The sequence below is a fragment of the Dipodomys ordii genome, unplaced genomic scaffold (assembly GCF_000151885.1).
Source record: "Dipodomys ordii isolate 6190 unplaced genomic scaffold, Dord_2.0 Scaffold57, whole genome shotgun sequence".
NCBI classification, from domain to species: domain Eukaryota; kingdom Metazoa; phylum Chordata; class Mammalia; order Rodentia; family Heteromyidae; genus Dipodomys; species Dipodomys ordii.
Genome location: NW_012267273.1, coordinates 13,126,194 through 13,145,249, shown reverse-complemented (window position 1 = coordinate 13,145,249; position 19,056 = coordinate 13,126,194). Strand labels below are relative to the sequence as shown.

Genomic DNA, 19,056 nt, shown 5'->3' with positions numbered 1-19,056 from the left:
ACACACACACACACACACACACACACCGCATACTAACAGGCTGAGGCTTGTTCACTCTTACCAGAATGTGGAAAACAATGCGGTGTAGCAACATCTGGCCACCAGAGGGAATTGAAGAACTGGAGGTGTCTTCACAATTAGTTATTAGGCTAAGTAGTTGTCCGAATGTAGAGGTTAAGTTTAAAACAGAAAGTGGAGGTGGGGCTTTAGTTCACACCTGTCCACATTACTGGCCCACAGCAGCTGAGAGAAACTGCTTCTGTTAAACAACTCAGCCTCAGAGAGCCAGGTGTCACTAGAATTGCAAAGTGAAAAACAAGGACAGTGGGAATTCAAGGCGGACTGAGAATGTAGCCAGCGATGTGAGTTTATTTACTAATTCCTAAAGTACCAGCCTAAGAGAACATCCCTGGAAACTGGAGAACGTCCTAGAAGCAGCAAAAGGAAATGCCCCTTCCCCATAGAGCAAGGATGATGCCGGAAGCAATAAATAGGTGAAACACCAAAACGAACTTTTAAACAGGTCCCAACAGGCGAGGTCGGGCCAAATTCTAGTTGGGACTAACAATTTTTCAGACACTGTTGGGCCGGTAGTTGATAAGATCTGGAATGGAGGATTTCTGCCCTTTGTTATTTAGGACCTTGCTGTCCTTTGGTGCTGATCGTGAGTAAACAGGGGAAAAGGGCAAAGGTGGAAATGGATTTGCTCTCAGAAGCCAGGTATCCTTATACAAGGGGTGTTTGAGTGCATCATAAAGAAGTCAGTATTTCCCCATAGCAGTGTGACTTAGGAAAATTGCTTATTTTCTTCTAGTCTTGGCCTAACCATCTGCTAAAAACAACCTAACCATTTAGGACAGATTCACACTCTACACAGAGGGCAGGGCGGAGTTGTGGGAAGATGGATAAACTGATCGGGTTACTCACAAGTTGCAGAGCTGGTGGAGGAATTCCTCCCCCTCGGATTCTGATTGGCTCCCTTTGGGGGCGGGGCTTGCCTGCGGGGGCGGGGCCCTGCCGGGCCGCCCTAACCGCCGCCGGATAGGTCGCGGACCCGGACTGTCACTCAGGACACCCGCCATGTCCGGCCGTGCGCAAGGACCCGCAGGCGTCCTGCTCGCCACCCTGCTGGCGTCGGCGCTGTTGTCGCTCCTGGTGTCCCCGGCACGGGGTCGCGGCGGCCGGGATCACGGGAACTGGGACCCCGCTGCACAGCTGCTTCCGCCGCCGCCCGAGGAGAGCCCGGCGCGAGTGGCCCGCTTCGTGGTGCACCTCTGCGACTGGGGCTCGCTGGGCACGCTCTCCACGCTGGAGGAGGTGCGCGGCCGGCCCTTCGCGGACGTGCTGTCGCTGAGTGACGGGCCCCCGGCCGCGGGCCGAGGGGTGCCCTACTTCTACCTGAGCCCGATGATGCTCACCGCGCAAAATCTGCAGGTGAGCGGGGAGCGCCGCGCGGCCTCGCCGGGCGCCGTGGCCCCGGGCGCCAGCTCGCGCCTGCCAGCCGGGCAGTGTGGCTCCCAGAGAGGAGTTTCCACTCTGCTCTCTCGACTGGGGCGAGAATGGTAGTCTCCCAGATGTTTGCTAGGCGAAGCACTTGGGTAAATTTTCACCGGTACCTGAAGGACTTCCCACTGGAGTTGTGAATACTCTTGGGGCATGCATAGTGTTTCTATTAACTGGTCTTCTAGTGTTGTTTTTTTTATTTGTTTGTTTTAACCAGGCTTAAAGATTGTGAAGCATTTTGCTTATGTGATTAGAGGCTTTCTTAACCGCTCTTCCCTCCCCCCCCCTCCCCAAGCCAGGCTGGGAATGAAGCTCACTGGTGCAACACTTCTCTAGCATTTGTCCCCAGTACCACAAGAAAGCAAAAACCAAAAACTTCTTAGCTCTTGGCACACAATTATAATTCCCTGCACTCTGAAGATTGGGACGTGAGGACCACAGTTCAGGGCTAGCCTAAGCAGAGTTAGCTGCAAGACCCTTTCTGAAAGCAAACAAACAACAAAAAATAGCAGATTAAAAGTAGAAAAGACTTGGGGTGTGGCTCAAGAGGTAGAAGCTGGCCTAGCAGTATAGAGGCCCTGGGATGTTAATGTTAGGAATGATAGTTGCAATCTTTAGGCCATCATATGTACACTGCTCTCCTCAGCAGAGAGTAGGATGGCTTGAAGTTCCTCTTCACTCATTGTAGGCCTTCTGGGACAGGATAAAGCTCACAAATCTGGTGGACCTCAGCTGTCCTAGGTGTATGTGTCTCACAAACACATAGCCTAAGAGGTAAGAGCCCCATGGAACTCAGGATAGAGCCTGATTTCGTGGAAGATCTTTTGGACAAAGATTTTAGATTTTCAGTGTTGGAAAAGAACATTATTGATAAAGATGAAAGAAATTGGTGTTCAGTTAAACACCAGCATTCAAGTTCTAGACATTGTCTCCTGTAATAACTTGTAAGGTTTTACTTTATGCATTCTGCAGATGAAGAATTTGAGGTTCAGATAGAGTAAATAGTTCAAAGCCAGCAGCCAAATCTGAGGGCTTTTTTCTTAAGTTCAACTGCCTTCAAACCACAGGCAATAGAATATGGCCACAGACTAGTTTTCTTTGGCCCTCACAAAGTTCTGTTTTGTCTTAAATAAACTTACATTAGTTCTCAAAATTAATTTCAAAATGAGTATTTTACTTAAAAGCTTAAGTTTCTAGCTTCTCTTGAAAAAGGGGAAGATTTGGTGACACTGGAGGCCTACATTTTCCAAGCAAAGCCAGAAGTAATTACCCACAGCTGCATATACACCACATATCACCAGTTATTCCCAGCCCATTCCACTCCTTTAGGCCTTTGCTCAATGTAGACTCATGTACTTCATCAGTGATGTCCTCTATGTGATTGCAAGTCAGTCACCTGGGAAGATTTAAAAATTCAGTGCAAAACATTTTACACCTATTCCCTTCCCCCCTCCAAAAAAAACCCCCTCACTTATGATTCCAATGAGGGAGGGACAAGTTAAATACCACTGTTATATATGAGCACATGTAAATTAGAAAGGTGTCTTGAGAGCTGTGGTGTTATCTTCATTGCAGAAATGAGGATAGTAAGACACAGCAGTGCAGAAACTCACCTGTGATCCAGCCCCTAGTATTTGATGTCTCTGGAAAGAAATAAGAGTTATCTCTCTTGCAAGCATTCCTTAGAACCCACCCACAATTTCAGGTTTCCCTGAAGGCAGTAAAGAGACATCAGGATTTGTATGACTGATTTTCATAAGTAGTCAAAGTTGGTGTCTACTGTCTACCTTTCCTCTCTCTTCAGAGCACCAGGAAACATTTCATGTTTTCTTATAGTGCAGGATGTGAACTACTTCCGAAGGAACAAGGAGACTCAGATACAGGACCAGTGGGACCATATGTGAAATGCTTGTCCTGGAGAGTTAGGTCCTGAGGCCCAGATGTACTTTGCTACCAGGCTGGTCTTCTTGCATGATGGTGTGTGTGTGTGTGTGTGTACACATCTGCAAGTGTGCATGGTGTGTGTGTGTGGGGGGGAGTTGTATAGAAAATGTTTGGCTCGGTGTTGGTGCCTCAAGCCTGAGATCTGAGAATCACAGTTTGAAGCCTGCCTGTGTAGGAAAGTTCACAAAATTCCTATCTCCAGTTAATCAGAAGCAAAGAGCCAGAAGTGGAGTTTTGGTGATAGAGTGCTAGACTTAAGTGCAAAAGCCAAATGAGAGCTTGAGGACCTGAGTTCAAGCCCTAGTACTAGCACAAAAAAAAAAAAAGGAAAGGAAAGGAAAGAAGAAAGGAAATGTTTGGAGGAAGATATTGCTGGTATTAGCTGGTAATGGTACAAAGATAGTCTATAGGTCTAGCAAGTCTGAAATTGGAATCTGTGCTTTGAATTTTAGCACCAGGACTTAAGATTATTCACCTTTTTTGACATGCGTGATATGACTCTCTTTTATCTGGTCACTTGTAATCCATTTTTCTCTTACCAACTGAAAGCAACCTTGGAGGGTTGTATATACATTTGAGGTTTCACTTCCACCTATTTGAGATGACTCTCCAATTTGTGTGCATTTCTGACTTCTTCAAAGTTCTTTTTTCTGGCTGTTAGCTGTTAAGTTCTGTCCTTCTGCTTCCTCCTGACACTCTTCCTCTTCCTTGAGGAACCAGTTCTCCTTGGTCTGCATTTCTGTTAGTGGAACTGCATTCTCAGTAAACAAGGGGTTCTCACTGCATGTCCAGATGCTTCAGTTCCAAAGTCCCACCAGTTTTCCTTTTGCTTTCTCCTTGCATTGGCGTTCTCCTTGCTCTCTATCTTGTTTTGTGTGCTCAGTTCTATGTTTGCTTGTTTTTTTTCTTGCCAGGTCAGTCTGCCCTCTGTCCCCCACCTTTAATACACCATCCCACTTCTGTCCTGATTTTGACTATAAGGCCTTCTATGATTGCTATATCTATCTTGGCTACAATTTTGTCTCCTTATGCTGAACTTTGCTGATACTTTACTGGTCTTGGCAATTAGATAGGTCTGCCTTTCAGACAATGCTATATCTTTGTTTGTTTTTTGTAAGTATTGATTATTTCTGAGTTTTCAAATGATCATAAACTTACAGAGGGAAGAGAGACCTTCTCTGAGCCCTTTCTTCCCCTCCCCTGTCTCTGTCTCTGTTGTCTCCATCTCTTCTCCCTGTTCCTTTCCCTCCCCCTCCTCTCCCCTCTCCTTTCCTCTTATTCCTCTTCCTCCTTCCAGTTCTCTTTCTCTACTTGATCTTCTGTTAGTGTCTTTTCTGTCTTATTTTAATAAGCTCTCTAAATGACCTGCTGTTTTGATGACCACAGTTCTCCACAAAAAGTCTTAAGAGCCATATACTCTAAACTGCTATTTCAGTAACGTTAACAATGTTTTTATGAAGCTGATTTCAGAGTAGGAAAGAAATGAGAATGTTGTTTGATTTATGTTTAGAATGTGAGGTAAGAATTCTCTCAGCTTTGAGAGCCATGACAGTTCTGTCACCATGAGATAACTGAGCAGCATGATTTAGCTACTTTTTTGCTTCAGTTGTGTAATTAGATGGTTGGGCAACTGTGATACACACACACACACATATATATATATATATACATACATATATACATGTATATATGTATATGTACATGTATAAATATATTAATATGCTAATATATTCTATATAAATATTTTTATATATTTTTATATATACATATACATATATATAGCATTTGTTTCATATCAGAGTTTGATCCTGTATTTCAATAAGCACTGTCACCAGCCTTGAGTTTGGGTGACACCGCAATTATAATTCCTCTGGTGCATATAGAACAGATTCTGAGTTTTTAAAATATGCCAAAAATAATGCTAATAGAATTAGTTAATTTTAAATATGCCTTCTCCACCCGTTTTGGGGAACTTAGAATCAGTCTCTATCCAAGTCCTATTTATCCTGAGAGGAAGGTGGTGGTTACAATTCATTATTTCATGGAAGAAAGATCCAGCTCTAGGGATATTATATATGCAACTTGTAAAATTTATCTCCTCTTCAGAAACTGTATTTCACATGAGTGTCTTCATTTTTTCTCTGCAGGAGAATCCAAATGCTACACTGATGCTGTCTTTGGCACAGACCAGCTTCTGCAGGAAAAATGGATATGATCCCCAGAGTCCCCTTTGTGTTCACATAATGCTGTCAGGAACTGTGACCAAGGTAAATAGTTCTCCACATGGAGAGAGATGGGTTTAGAGGAGCATCATTGTATCAACAGTGAAAAAAGAGATCCTTGGAGAATAAAATACAGCTGATTTGTGATTGAGATGTGTGGTTAGAACTATATTCTAATATGCCAAGACATTTGTGTCATATGGGTATTCATTGGGAAATTTATGAGGCATATGAATCATTTTTTTCTGAAGTCAAACAGATATAAACATGATATAGCCCATACATAAAATTACTCTTCTAAGAAGCATCTACTCAAGCACAGCTTACTGACTCTGTTGTGTTTTACATCGAGCCACATTTAGTGTGGCTGGGTTCCTTGTGTCCATGTTTTCATAGTGGCTGAGAACAGAGAACATATTAAGTAAGCAAAGAAGGAAAGCTGGATATGAATTTGGACATTTGGGTTGAGTGTTGGAGAGAAGACTTTAAATAAAATCATAGGGAGAGCAGTGGACAAAGTGTCTTGAGAATTGTCTGATTGCCGAACCAGTAGAATTTTTGCATTTTTGACAATCATGAATACCTCAGACAAGTTTGATTTATGGCCTGGAAATTTTCTGTGTGTGCATGTTGAGTGTACTTGACTGAAGAAAAACAGCAATGTTCCTTGGTTCCATTATATTTCTTCTAAAGATTGTTGTCCTCAGGTTCACTGATGTAGGTGTTTAACACCTACATCATGTGATGGAATAATGGTTATGGGATGTATCTCAGGCACCTGTAGCATTTTATTGTAGTACTTTGTGTCATTTACTGTGGTTGCTCAAAGTTACTGCTTAGCAATGAAAATAAATAATCATAATGGCTTCTTATTTTGTTATACTTGAGACTGCCAGCATTTGAAGTCATTGTTGTTCTCTGCTTTCTTCAGGTTTCTTTCATTTGCTCTTAATTCTTTAGGATCAGGATTTACAACAAATTCACTCACAGAATGCTAGAATGATATTCCTAACAAATGAAAGTAACAAAATATTACTTCTCTGAGAATTGTTTATTTCACATTTGTCATTTAGGTGAGTGAAGCAGAAATGGACTTTGCAAAGAAATCATTATTCATTCGACATCCTAGTATGAAAACCTGGCCTGCCAGCCATAATTGGTACTTCGCTAAGTTAAATATAACCAATATCTGGGTCCAGAACTACTTTGGTGGGCCAAAAATAGTGACACCTGAAGAATACTTCAATGTCACAATTCAGTAAGTATTTACAAATCTTTCCTTTTCTAATATTGAAGCCCTTATCCGTTTTATTGTGCCTTCTAAGGGGACACCCATTTCATATGCTGTGGACCCCTTTGGTAGGCTGGTGAAGCCTAGGACCCCTTCTCAGAATAGTATTTTAAATTCATAGGGTGAAATGCATAGGGTTACAAAAGAAACAAATAGTGCTAAAATTCATTTATAGAAATATTTTAAATATGTCATAGAGTAATATGGAAGCCTTTAAATAAAGACTAAATAATATAGGACCTAGTAATGGATCTGTAACTTTCAAAATGAAAGGCAGTATTCTAAGTTGGGTGCTGGTGGCTCACACTGGTAATCTTGGTACTCATAAGGCTGAGATCTGATTTTTTCAATTTGAAGCCAGTCCATTGAATTCTCACCTCCAATTCAAGAGTAAAGAGCTGACAGTGAGGATGTGCCTCACGTGGTAAAGTGCCAGCTTTGAGCAGAAAAGTTAAGTGGGAGAAAGAGGTCCTGAGTTCAAGCCCTACTGTGTGAACACATACAAACACACACACACACACACACACACACACACACAATTTTAAGACATTTGTCAGAACTGTGATGGCACACTTGGTGTGATTCTCTAGCCTAGGACTATTCACTGGAACACTAAAACTGCTTTCTATGCGAGAGCTTGTTTAGCCTCCATCTTCTCCTCCACCATCTTGACTTGTGATTTCTCTATTGCTGTTCTAGACAGTCACAGACACACTGTTACACTACAGCTTAATGGAAATGGAAAGAACATTCCACTCAACTTCATAGAATTCTGAACTCTAGTTTATAGGCCTAAATATCAGGTTGAGACCTTACTTGAAGGCAGTACATATCAGGCCCTGGACAGACCCTTTATGACATATGGTGGCATTTTCTCACGGCAATCTGATCTAATGCTCTCAACTGTGGATATTCCACATCCAACTCTGAGCAGATGAGCCTGCCCTCTGTACTGTGGGCATGTGTGGCTTATCCCACTGAGATGTGAATGTGTACAGGGGAGGAGGCTGAGACCAAAGGAGGCCGCCAGAGAGAGCGGAGGAGGAGCGGCATCTGAAGATGGGAGAGGACTGGGAGGAGTTGAGCTGCTCTCCTAGAGTGAGGTCAGGATTTGGAGGAAGGACTACAAAGGGCTAGTATGCTTACAGATCATACCAGGAATTCTAGCTAATCTGGCATCTATCAGCCTGAGGGAAGGTGATACTAACAGCAAAAATAACAGCAATAGCAGCTAGCTTTGTTGGCTGGGTACAGTGATTATTGCTTCACATGTACTAACTAACTTGTTGAGTTTTTACCACACCCATATGAGGCAGATACTATAAATGAAGCGCCCATGCACAAAGTTAGCATCATATAGCGAGGAGATGGCAGTTCTTGGATTCGGTTCACTGTGTTCTTGCCCCAGAGCCTCCATCTGGCTCCTAACCTAATGTTCTACCACCTACTCCTTTTGTCTCCTTTCTGGGAGTTGATGGGACCCCTCTCCAGGGCAACACAGTACACTTCCCAGTCATGCTGATCAGTAGCTCTGTGGGGTGGTTAGGATGGTGATAGTATGCTAGGCTTATATGTTGTAGCTCATCTGGGAGTTTAAATTCTTGACATTACTTTCTCTCTCTTTTCTTTGCTTCTTGTTTTATTGTAGAACAGTCCATGATATGATATTTACTCCCCAGCATGATAGTGAATTTCTTTTTTTTTTTTTTTTGCAAGTCCTAGGGCTTGAACTCAGGGCCTGGGCATTGTCCCTGAGCTTCTTTTGCTCAAGGCTAGCACTCTACCACTTGAGCCATAGCGCCACTTCCAAGTTTTTCTGTTTATGTGGTACTGAGGAATTGAACCCAGGGCTTCATGCAGGCTAGGCGAGCACTCCACTACTCAGCCACATTTCCAGCTCCAATGGTGAATTTCTTGACATAAAATCTCAGGTTTTAGCCTGGCAACAGTGGCTCATGCCTGCAATCCTAGTTCCTCAAGAGGCTGAGATCTGAAGATCATGGTTTAAAGCCAGCCCAGACAGGAATATCTGTAAGACTCTTATATCCAGTTAATCATCAAAAACCAGAAGTGGAGCTGCGGCTTAACTGGCAGATCACTACCCTTAAGTAAAATAGCTAAGGGATAGCACCAGGCCCTGAATTCAAGCCCCTCCCCCGTCCCAAGTTTTAGTTTTTTATTTACATATTTTTATCTTAAATGGTTGAGAACAGTACCTAACCCAGAGAAGATGTTTAGGAAACACTGGCTGATTGTTAGTCTTTGTTTGAAACAAAGACTTAGGAACTCTGCGTAAAGAATCAAATGCCCTGGCACTGACTTAGCTGCCATGTGTGCAGGAGAAGAGGCATGGACCACTGACCCTCCTCTGAGCTGGCAGAGCATCTCTATAGGAAATAAAGGTCACAGTTGCACAGTTATTACCAGGCAGCACATATTGTCAGCAGTAGGGGCGGTGTGCTGCTCTTTGAGGTTAGAGTTTCCCTTCACAGGACAGAACAGTCTCTGAAGTGCAGTTATCTTTGTGTAAATAACATGCCCAAGGGCTGTGCGGGTGTTAATAACAACACAGAATTGTTTCTCACAGGGCTCCACAGTGAATGAGTAAAATAGAAGTGCGTGCTCTGTTGTCCAGACAACTGAGCACTTTTCTGTGGCTCAGAGATAAGGTTGATTTCTTTTCCCTCTTGTCCCTCCCTAGGGCAGGGTGCCTCAGAGTCCTAAGAATGGAAGGGGCCAAAGGGGTGGGAAGGTGGCACAGTGGTAGAATAGAGTGCTTGCCTTACATGCATAAGGCCCTGGGTTTGATTCCTCAGCACCACATAAGCAGAAAAAGCTGGAAGTGGTGCTGTAACTCAAGTGGTAGAGCGCTTGCCTTGAACTGAAGAGCTGAGGGACAGCGCCCAGGCCTAGAGTTCAGGCCCCACGACCGGCCCAAAAAAAAAAAAAAAAAAGAAGTGGAAAAAAAAAAAAAAAGAATGGAAATGGAAAGGGCCTAGATGCTGTCTCGCACAGGTGCTTCTTTTTTTTTTTTTTGTCGATCATGTGATCTGAACTCTGGGCCTGGGCTCTTTAGCTCAAGGCTAGCACTCTTACCACTTTGAGCCACAGCACCACTTCTGGCTTTTTCTGCTTATGTGGTGCTGAGGAATTGAACCCAGGGCCTCATCCATGCAAGGCAAGCACTCCACCTCTGAGCCACCTTCCCAGCCCCACACAGGTGCTTCTTGATGATTGATGGTCCATTCAGATTCTGGCACTGGGAGCTCCCCCAGCCTCCACACTGCTGCCAGAACTGGATTGCAGGGTGGATTTACAGAAATATCTCTTGAGGGCTAGGACTACATGTTCTCGGGAGAACCTCTTATAGTGGGGGCAGGGGAAGAGTGCTCACAGGCATTCTGGGACTTCCTTCTACGTCTAATGTGAGGGCTAATGTGAGACCTCTTTGAATGTGGTTTGCCTCATTGGATTGGTGGATCAAACCCCAGGAACAAATTTGCATATGGAGTGTAAGGTTTAAATGTTTTCATGGAGTATTGCTGAGATCCTTGATAAAGCAGCTCTCAGAAGGATAGGCATTACCTTCTATCACAGTGAAGTCTGTGCAACAGAAGGCTGGGCTATGCCTCATTTCATTGCCTCTGGTGGGTCCAGATATGTCCTAACAGAGACAACGACAAAAAAAACAAAGGTCACACATGGTTTGCAAACTTGCCCAGTGTCCTTTCTCTGGAGATGGATTTCCAGGTCAGTGATGACCACAACTGCAACAGAAAGTAGGGCAGGTTGCCTCCTGGCTGCGCTCTGGATCATTAGATAGTAGGTATTGGCTAATCACTACCCTCTGCCCTAAATGCTCATGACCCCAGCTGTTCTCAACTCTTGTTGCCTATAAAACCTTCTGAAAGTCTTCTTGCATGAGATAAGGACAGCGGCCGTGACACCTGGCCCATTTATGCATCCCAGCAGTATTTTACTAAAATGGCAGACTCATACCCAGAGAGGTGAGGTGCTCAAATGGGGATCCTAGGCCCTGCCCTCCACCCACTGAAACCAGAACTTAGGAATCTGCCTTTTGATCAATGTGAGACATTCTCTGGTACTCTAAAATAGTTGATATTTGTTCAAAATCTTGAATTATCAAGTCACAAATTTCTATAGCACTTCCTGAGAATGAAGAATCAACTTTTAGGAACTGTCAATCCAGTGAGATAACTATCATCTCCTTTCCTTTGCAGATGAAGCAGAATACGGAGAGTTGAACCACATGTGAAGCTCCTTACTATGGCTCATGCACACTTCCAGGACTCGACATTTCTCTGGAAGTTTCCTATATTCGCCACTTTTCCATGACATGCTGATTGGTTTGCTTTCCTTGAAGTTCTTGGAATATATAGCTGCTGGATTTTTAAGACAATATTTTAAAGCCATTTTCATCAAGAAATATCATTATAAGAAAACAAGTTTTATTTCCTTAAATCCCCGTATTTTTCCAGTGGTTCCCCTTGGAATGTACATAGCGGATTTAGATGGCCCTTGGCAGCAGAAGGTAATTTGAGTAGAAGTTTTTTGTTTTTTTTTTTTTAAATTACTGGCAAGCCACTGTGCTGGGAGGGTACCCTCCTAAACCCTGCCACCTCCCAGGCTCCTGGAGCCTGGTGCAGAGGGGCTGACTCCATTACAGCATCTATGTAAATCCCAAAGAAATAGCAGTGGTGACCATAGATGGAACTTTCTACGCATGCTCATTGATGTTTAACAATCTTGGAAATTATTGATCCAATCAATGTAGGGCAAAGCCACTTCTTGTAGAGAACTTTCTAAACTTTTTATATTCCAAGCTCATACTTACTTAGAACAAAACAATTCTATCAAACTTTTCCTGAGTTTGATTTCTCCACCCTGGGGGATACTACATTGGAGTCCTCTGTACATACAATTCTTTGTATTTGCTTCAGAATGGGATTGCAAAAGAAAGGGGAAAAGGGAAGTTTTGTATATGTCTGGTATTCTTTTATAAGAAGAGTTAATCCAAGTGTGAGCTAGCTTCAGCTAGAGCCTAGATGCTCCTTACCCAATGACTTGCCATGGCTTTTAAAACTCTTAACAGTGATCCTCAACTGCTCTAAATTTCTAAATAGCTCCTAATGTTGCTGCCTAAATGAGGCATCTGAGGGAAGATAACATGGCATTAAAATGATTTCTTCATAGCTTTATTACCTGTATACTTGATTCAGAAGATGACAGGGGACCGGAATCACACTATTGAATTCTTAAGTGGCAACAAGAAAAGAAGTTCAATATGAGCTATCATTTTTAAAATCTAGAAATGAACAGAAATCCACACCCTTCTGCTAAGACAAATGATTTATATTCAACTTAAAGAAGTAGATTTATGAAAAGCATTAATAATTAAAAGCATTATTTTAACGAAGCATGTTGTTTTTCTTTTTCTTTTTTAGCAGTAAGGGATTTGAGCTCAGAGCCTTGCATTGTTAAGTAAGCTCAACATCACCTGAGCAATGCCTCCAGCCCTGGACTTGTTTTCTTAAACATAGATGATAATATATATTAGAATGCCTCATGGTCCACTGTTGGAATCCATTTGTGTTTTTATCCCTGCCCACTCTTAATTCAGCAGCCAGTGGTTCCAAAACAAGATGGGAATCTGCCATTCTTCCCTATTGACAGAAAGCTTATTGTTTCCTAGAATGTGAGGGATGGCCAGGATCCAGCCTTTGTTGCAGGTCCTTGGATGCCAGCATAGTTGGTGGTTGAACTAGGTTGAGACCATCTGTCTAGTTTTCTTCCTTTGTCCGCTTACTGTGCATTCTGTTTTTAGCATTGGGCACTGTATAAAATACATCCATATTTCAGGCCAGATCCAGTTATCCCACAGTGAAGTCAGCCAGTTCTAGAGATTCCTTTAGTATTCAATTGGAGAATGTTCTCCTGTTGCATTCTAATTCGCCAGCAGAGGGTGCTGTAGATTACTTTTTGTGTAGGTGCCCAGTGTGAGTACTTTCTGTTTTTGTTTGCGTGGGCGCCCGTGTGTGTGTGTGTGTGTGTGTGTGTGTGTGTGTGTGTGTGTGTGTGTGTGTGTGTGTTAAGAGTCACACTAGTTACCCAGGCTGACTTTTAACTTATGATCCTTCTGTCTCAACATTCTAATTACTCAGTACTGGGATTATTGGCATAAACAATCACACACAGCTCAATGCTGGCTATTCATACAGCTGAGATGATTACAGTCCTAAGAATGACGCCCTGAGGACTGGGTTAGGGGGTGGATAAGTCCTCAGTGGTGATGCTGGAGTTAAGGCAGCTAGCAGGTGCAAGAAGCAAACCAGAGGCCTGGTCTCCTGCTGCTGTTGATGTGATAACACAGAATTATCTTCCTCCACAACTTGAGTTTCTCTTGTGAGATTCCCATTCCAACATCTGCCAAAGAGGGATTGATGCCTTCTTAACAGGGAGAAGATTTGGGAGAAAGCCTTGGTCCAGAGAGTAGATCAGATCCAGAGCCAGGGGCCAGTGCCTCACACCTGTAATCCTAGCTACTCAGAAGACTGAGATCTGAGGATTGCAGTTCAAAGCCAGCCCAGGCAGGAAAGTCTGTGAGACTCATCTCCAGTAAACCACCAGAAAACTGGAAGTGGTGTTGTGGCTCAAGAGGCAGAGTGCTTGCCTTGAACTGAAGAGCTCAGGGTCAGCACCCAGGGCCAGAGTTCAAACTCCACAACTGACAGGAAAAGAAAAGAAAAAAGTAGAACTGGAGCGCCAATGGCTCATCTGTGCAGTTTAGCTACACAGGAGGCTGAGAACTGAAGATCAAGTTTGAAACCAGCCAGACAAATCTGAGACTCTCATCTCCAATTAAGCAGCAGAAAGCCGGAAGTAGAGATGTGGCTCAAGTGGTAAGACTGATTCCTTGAGAAAAAAAGAAAAGAAGAAGAAAATAAAAGCCTAGCAAGGGCTCAAGCCTTGGAGTTCGAGCTCCAGTACCAGCACAAAGAAAAAAGAAAAAGTAGAAGTAGGTCATGATCAATGTGACTGAAGCTGCACAGTCCAGGTGGGTACATTTACCAGATGTCCAGGTCAGGTTGTTGATGTGTTACTCACCAAGATAATTTGTCCTTACCAAACCTTAGCCAATAGATACAGTGTATTCTGTCTCCAGTCCAAGTTCCAAGTACATGGAGGTATGTTGTGGGTTGAAGAAAAATCCATTGCAAAAATTAGACAAAATTCAATGACATAAATGAATTAATAAACATTCTGACTAAAGACTGTTTATGTCCAGTTAATTATTTTCTGGTGATATGAAGGATTGAACTCAGAGCCTCAGATTTAGCATACATTCGGCTAGTGAAGTATATATTCCAGCCCTCGGGCATTTGGGTGGGGAAGGGAGTGTAGGTACGGTACACAGGGTTGAACTGAGACTGTGCCCTACCACTTAAGTCATGAGTCCAACCTAGGTTTTTAATGGTCAGTTGGAGATGGAATCTCATAAACTTTTCTGCCCAGGATGGCTTTAAGCCTTGTTCTTCTCAATCAACCTTCTGAGTTGCTAGGATTATAAGCATCAGCCAACAGTGCTCAGTTTCTTGGGGATCATTAAAAAAAAATTTATCTGAGTGCAGATGTGGCTCAAGTAGTAGAGCACTAATTAACCTTAAGCATACAAGCTCAGGGACAGCTCAGGGACAGTTATAAAAACCCTACCATAAAAAGGCTAATTCAAAAACAAATGATCTTGCTAGGTGCTGGTGGCTCATAGTAGTCATACTAGCTACTCAGGAGGCTGAGATCTGAGGATCGTAGTTCAAAGCCAGCCTGGGCAGGAAAGTCTGTGAGACTCTTATCTCCAATTAACCACCAAAAAACAGAAGTGGTGCTGTTGTTCAAGTGGTAGAGTGCTCACCTTGAGTTGAAGAGCTCAGGGACAGCACCCAAGCCCAGAGTTCAAGCCCGATTGACAGAGAGAGAGAGAGAGAGAGAGAGAGAGAGAGAGAGATCATAGAGAACTCTATGTACTAAGTCTATGAAACCATGTGGTTATTAAATGTGTTGCCAATATCTCATTAAACTCTATTCCCCTTAAATTATTTTGTTTTAAACAAAACCCACAGTTTTTAATTTCTTTTTTTGGGGGGGGGAGAGTCCAGTCGTGGGGTCTGAACTATGGGCCTGGGTGCTGTCCCTCAGCTCTTCAGCTCAAGGCTAGCACTCTACCACTTGAGCCACAGCATCACTTCCGGCTTTTTTCTTTTTGCTTATGTGGTGCTGAGGAATTGAACCCAGGGCATCAGGGATACAAGGCAAGCGCTCTACCACTGAGCCACCTCCCCAGCCCCCACAGTTTTTAATTTTTGAAGAAAGGCTTAATGCAAGTTCATTCTTTTCCTTTCAGAAAACCAATTTAGTTTTTCTCTTCTCTCTCTCTCTCTCTCTCTGTTGTTGGTTGTGGTTCTTGAACTCAGGGCCTACGCGCTGTCCCAGAACTTTTTGCTCAAGGCGAACTAATGCTCTACCACTTTGAGCCACAGTGCCACTTCCTGAAATCCAACTATTGTCTCAAGAATCCAATGACCCTTCTTTGAGGAAATCCTTTGCCAGGTGTCTGGTGTAGATTTGGCAGGGGCCCTGAAGTCAGAAAATGCCACAGATTTTCAGATAGCCTTCATGTATTTTGATCAGGCAGAGTGAGCTGTGAAGCCACAATGTGGTTCAAATCCCAGCTCAAGAACTTAGCTTGGAGGTTTAGGATAAACCTTTGTTAGTAGGTTCCCCTCTGTGGGGATAGCAAGGATTTTTTTAGTATTTTTTTCCATTAAGCTGTGAAATGACATGAGGCCATTATAAAGATGTGCTGGTGAGACTACAGCAAATAGTATCTGTTTTCTAGAAAATAACGTCATGGGAGGGGTCCACCTGTCCTGTGTGCATTGTAGACACTCTTCCCTACTATGTGCCTTGCTGAGGCAGAACTGAGGGGAGACACTGGGATTCTGGGATTAGGAGGACCCACAAGGCCCAGAGCTCAAAGCAGCTCTGGAATCGCAGTTTGATAAAACTACCGCTAGAGGTCTCTGTAGAGCCACATTGAATTGACAACTGGACATCTGCCCAGCGTGGAAGAGTTCTGTTTGTTTCTTCTTTGTCCCATTGCCATTCTTCGTTCCCTTTAAGGATGATGAACATCCTAAGGGTCTATCAGAAGGCCCTCAGCAGCTGTCCCCAGGAAAGTCCTCTTTAGTCTTTTCCTAAGGCAAAAGATGGCTATGCTGGCGTTTTAGGACACCTTTCCAGGAGCCAAGCTGGGCTTACAGAAGGCTTTCCAGTTGCCTCTACTCCGAACAAGCTCAGGCTTTGTCCTTTTAGTCTTTCCCATTTTGGAGAATCATCTATATGGAGTCAGAGCATCTTCATCATAGTCAAAACAGGAAGAACTATACAAACCCAGAGCCCAACCCTTGTGTGGAAGCCAGGAGACCTGCTTCTGCTTTAAGCCCTAAGCCCTGTGGTGTGGAGCTGTTGGAGCAGCATCAGGACGCAGTCTAAAGAGCTTTACAGGGAAGATAATAGCTGGTGGGTTGGAATGGAAGGGCATTGGAGAGGCAGAAAGGATATACTTAAATACAGTTTCTGGATAAAAGATACTTTGGGAGCGGGCAGGCAGTCTTACAACTCAGACCCTTCATTTTATATTTGAGGTCATCAAGGATGAAAAAAAGGAAGTGATTTTGTCACAGTGAAGAACAAAGGTGGGAAGGGTCCCAGTCTTCTGTGTTCCCATAAATACAACTCTCTGTTGCAACACACTGAGTGGAAGATCCTTTGGAAGAATCAGAGCTGGAGATTAAAAAAATAAGAAAAGAAAAGGCACAAAACAGTTGAGGAGCTGTCAAGAATATCCTCTCTCTCAGATGCCCTGAGGTCTGAGGCCTGGAATTATCATTTCACAAGATGACTTTGTGTTGGCTTAGGTACCTCAGAGCGGACTTTATAAGGCTTCTAAGACTGAAGTCATCATGGAAGCTAAACGATCTGGTCATCACAAACATGAGACAGACATGCTGAGTTCTGACTTAGTGCTCTAGAAAGATTAAAAAGAGGAAGCACACAGGTTCTAGTCTGAGATGTGGGGCTCCTTCCCTGTAGGGGGGCTTGCCCACACTCTCCAGCATCTGTTCCTCCCTCCTACAGAGATGAGGACCACACTCTTATTCCAAGATCCCATCAGTCCTAGAAGATTTTCACTCAGAGCCACCACTCATCTCACAACTTTCTCGTGTTCCTTTTTAGATTGCAGTGATAATGGTTGATGATTGTCACCTTCCCTTAGTGATGTGCAAGGGAGCCAGCACTTGCCAATACCTCTGTATATAGCAAGTGACATATATCATGTATTTGTTCCTCCAATGATGCAATCAAGTCGGCATTGTTAGCCAAGAGGAGTTCAGATACTTATTTTCAAAATCATAAAGCCAGTTTGTGAAGGTTGGAACTTGAACTTGGGTCTGCCTGTTCTTTTTTTGGGGGGAGGGGGTTCTGCCTGTTCTAAAGCTCATATTCTTCTATTACCATGGACCAGCAACCAGATATGAGTGACAGTATTTTTAATTTTTCTTGTTATTATAAAGATAATGTACAAAAGTCAGATCATGAGCATATATCTTTTTGAACAATGTCACCCCTTTCCTCTCTCTCAGTTTTTCCCTCCCATCCCCACTCACAAGTTGTATAGTTCATTTTCAACATAGTCTCTAGTGAGTATCACTGCTACATTTGTTCACCCTTTGTCCCTCCATTTATATGTCCCCCTCTACCCTCCCAAAGACAGATACATGAACAAAGGAGACAAAACAGAACAAAACAAAAACAACAACAAAGTAAAAACCTTTGTTTCCATTTCCCGGAGTTCATTTCGATACTGACACTATTGATTCTGTGAGTTGCCAACCTTATGCTCTTGGACATATTTTTTAGTTTCCTTAACTGTAAAGTAGAAACTGAAAACTAGTGGTGATGGCCTCACTGAGTCATCCAGAATATCAAAATGACAAAAAAAATTGTCATGGAAATGGGACCAGGCTAGTAATAGGAAAACTCTTTTTCCGGTGGTAAGTGTTGGGCCATTAGCAGCAATATTACTAGTCCATCTTTCACTATTTTTCTTCTTTGGTATCTTTGTACATTCTTTTATTTTCACTTATTTTTGTGCTGCATTTGGTTATTTGACATGCTGTTATTCCTTTAACATCTCACTGAAAAATAAAACTCTGTGGCTTAATTTTCTTTAGAACAATTAATCTTTTGAGAAGAAGGACACATTAGTTAAAGTTCCCAGCAAGGTGGGCCCAAGCCAGTTGTGCTATTGCAAACATGTCTTCAATGACTATAATTTCTCAGCATGTGTAATACTTAAGACTATTTCAAGTGCAAGTTACATGTTCAAAGCCATATGGATTAAGAACAGCTCATTAAGAACAGCTCATGAAATGGGAAAGTCCATGGGGTGACCTTTGGGTCTGGCATGGATCAGGTTCTTAGTGGATGTAGTAAATGTTCCACCTGAATTTGCTTTGCTTGCCTCTGTACTGGCTTCATTCCTGATCAAACTTTCTCCACTTAATGAGAAAGAAGCCAACACCTTAGGCTTGTCTGGTTTTCAGGGGGAATCAGAAGAAATGGTCCCAAGATTTCCAAACCTCAACACACATGGCCTGAATAGTCCTGACTATGAAAAAACTTGTGACTAGAAAAGTTAGTGCTTTTGTGCTTCTGTTGAGTTACCTGGCAAAAGGGAAAGATTACCTAGGTGGGCCTGACTTAGAGGAGACTTTTCCATGCTGATTTTCCTTCCAGCTGGTTGCAGAAGTGTGAAATAGAGAAATGTACGATACAATGAAAGAATGGCTTTCCAAGTATGTATTTCAAGGTACTGTGAGTGGAGGGGGTAAATGAGGGTGTTTCGGGGATAAGAAACCTTTCTCAGCTCCATTGAAATTCCATTGTTTCGGCTGTCATGAGTCACATTGAAGGACAGACAAATTCAGCTTGGATAAAGTCTGGCAGCTATTGATA

At 43.0% G+C, this 19,056-nt stretch overlaps 1 protein-coding gene across 2 annotated transcripts; it reads left to right on the top strand.

The window, feature by feature from the left end:
• Positions 1 to 1,051: 1,051 nt before the first annotated feature.
• Positions 1,052 to 12,394, top strand: Creg1 (cellular repressor of E1A-stimulated genes 1). 2 transcript variants are annotated; one of them, XM_013021834.1, is made up of 4 exons: positions 1,052 to 1,434; positions 5,595 to 5,714; positions 6,743 to 6,927; positions 11,202 to 12,394. In XM_013021834.1, the coding sequence occupies exons 1-4, from the start codon at positions 1,081 to 1,083 to the stop codon at positions 11,203 to 11,205; spliced, it is 663 nt and encodes a 220-aa protein (XP_012877288.1). In that variant the 5' UTR covers positions 1,052 to 1,080; the 3' UTR covers positions 11,206 to 12,394. The 2 variants fall into 2 exon arrangements, with proteins under 2 accessions (XP_012877288.1, XP_012877289.1); XM_013021835.1 differs by lacking the exon at positions 11,202 to 12,394 and having other exon boundaries at positions 6,743 to 6,931.
• Positions 12,395 to 19,056: the final 6,662 nt, after the last annotated feature.

Coding starts and splice junctions, on each gene's coding strand:
- Creg1 (XM_013021834.1), top strand. CDS start 1,081: ATGTCCGGCCGTGCGCAAGGACCCGCAGGCGTCCTGCTCGCCACCCTG. Junction 1,435..5,594: donor TCACCGCGCAAAATCTGCAG/GTGAGCGGGGAG, acceptor TTTTCTCTGCAG/GAGAATCCAAATGCTACACT. Junction 5,715..6,742: donor TGTCAGGAACTGTGACCAAG/GTAAATAGTTCT, acceptor TTTGTCATTTAG/GTGAGTGAAGCAGAAATGGA.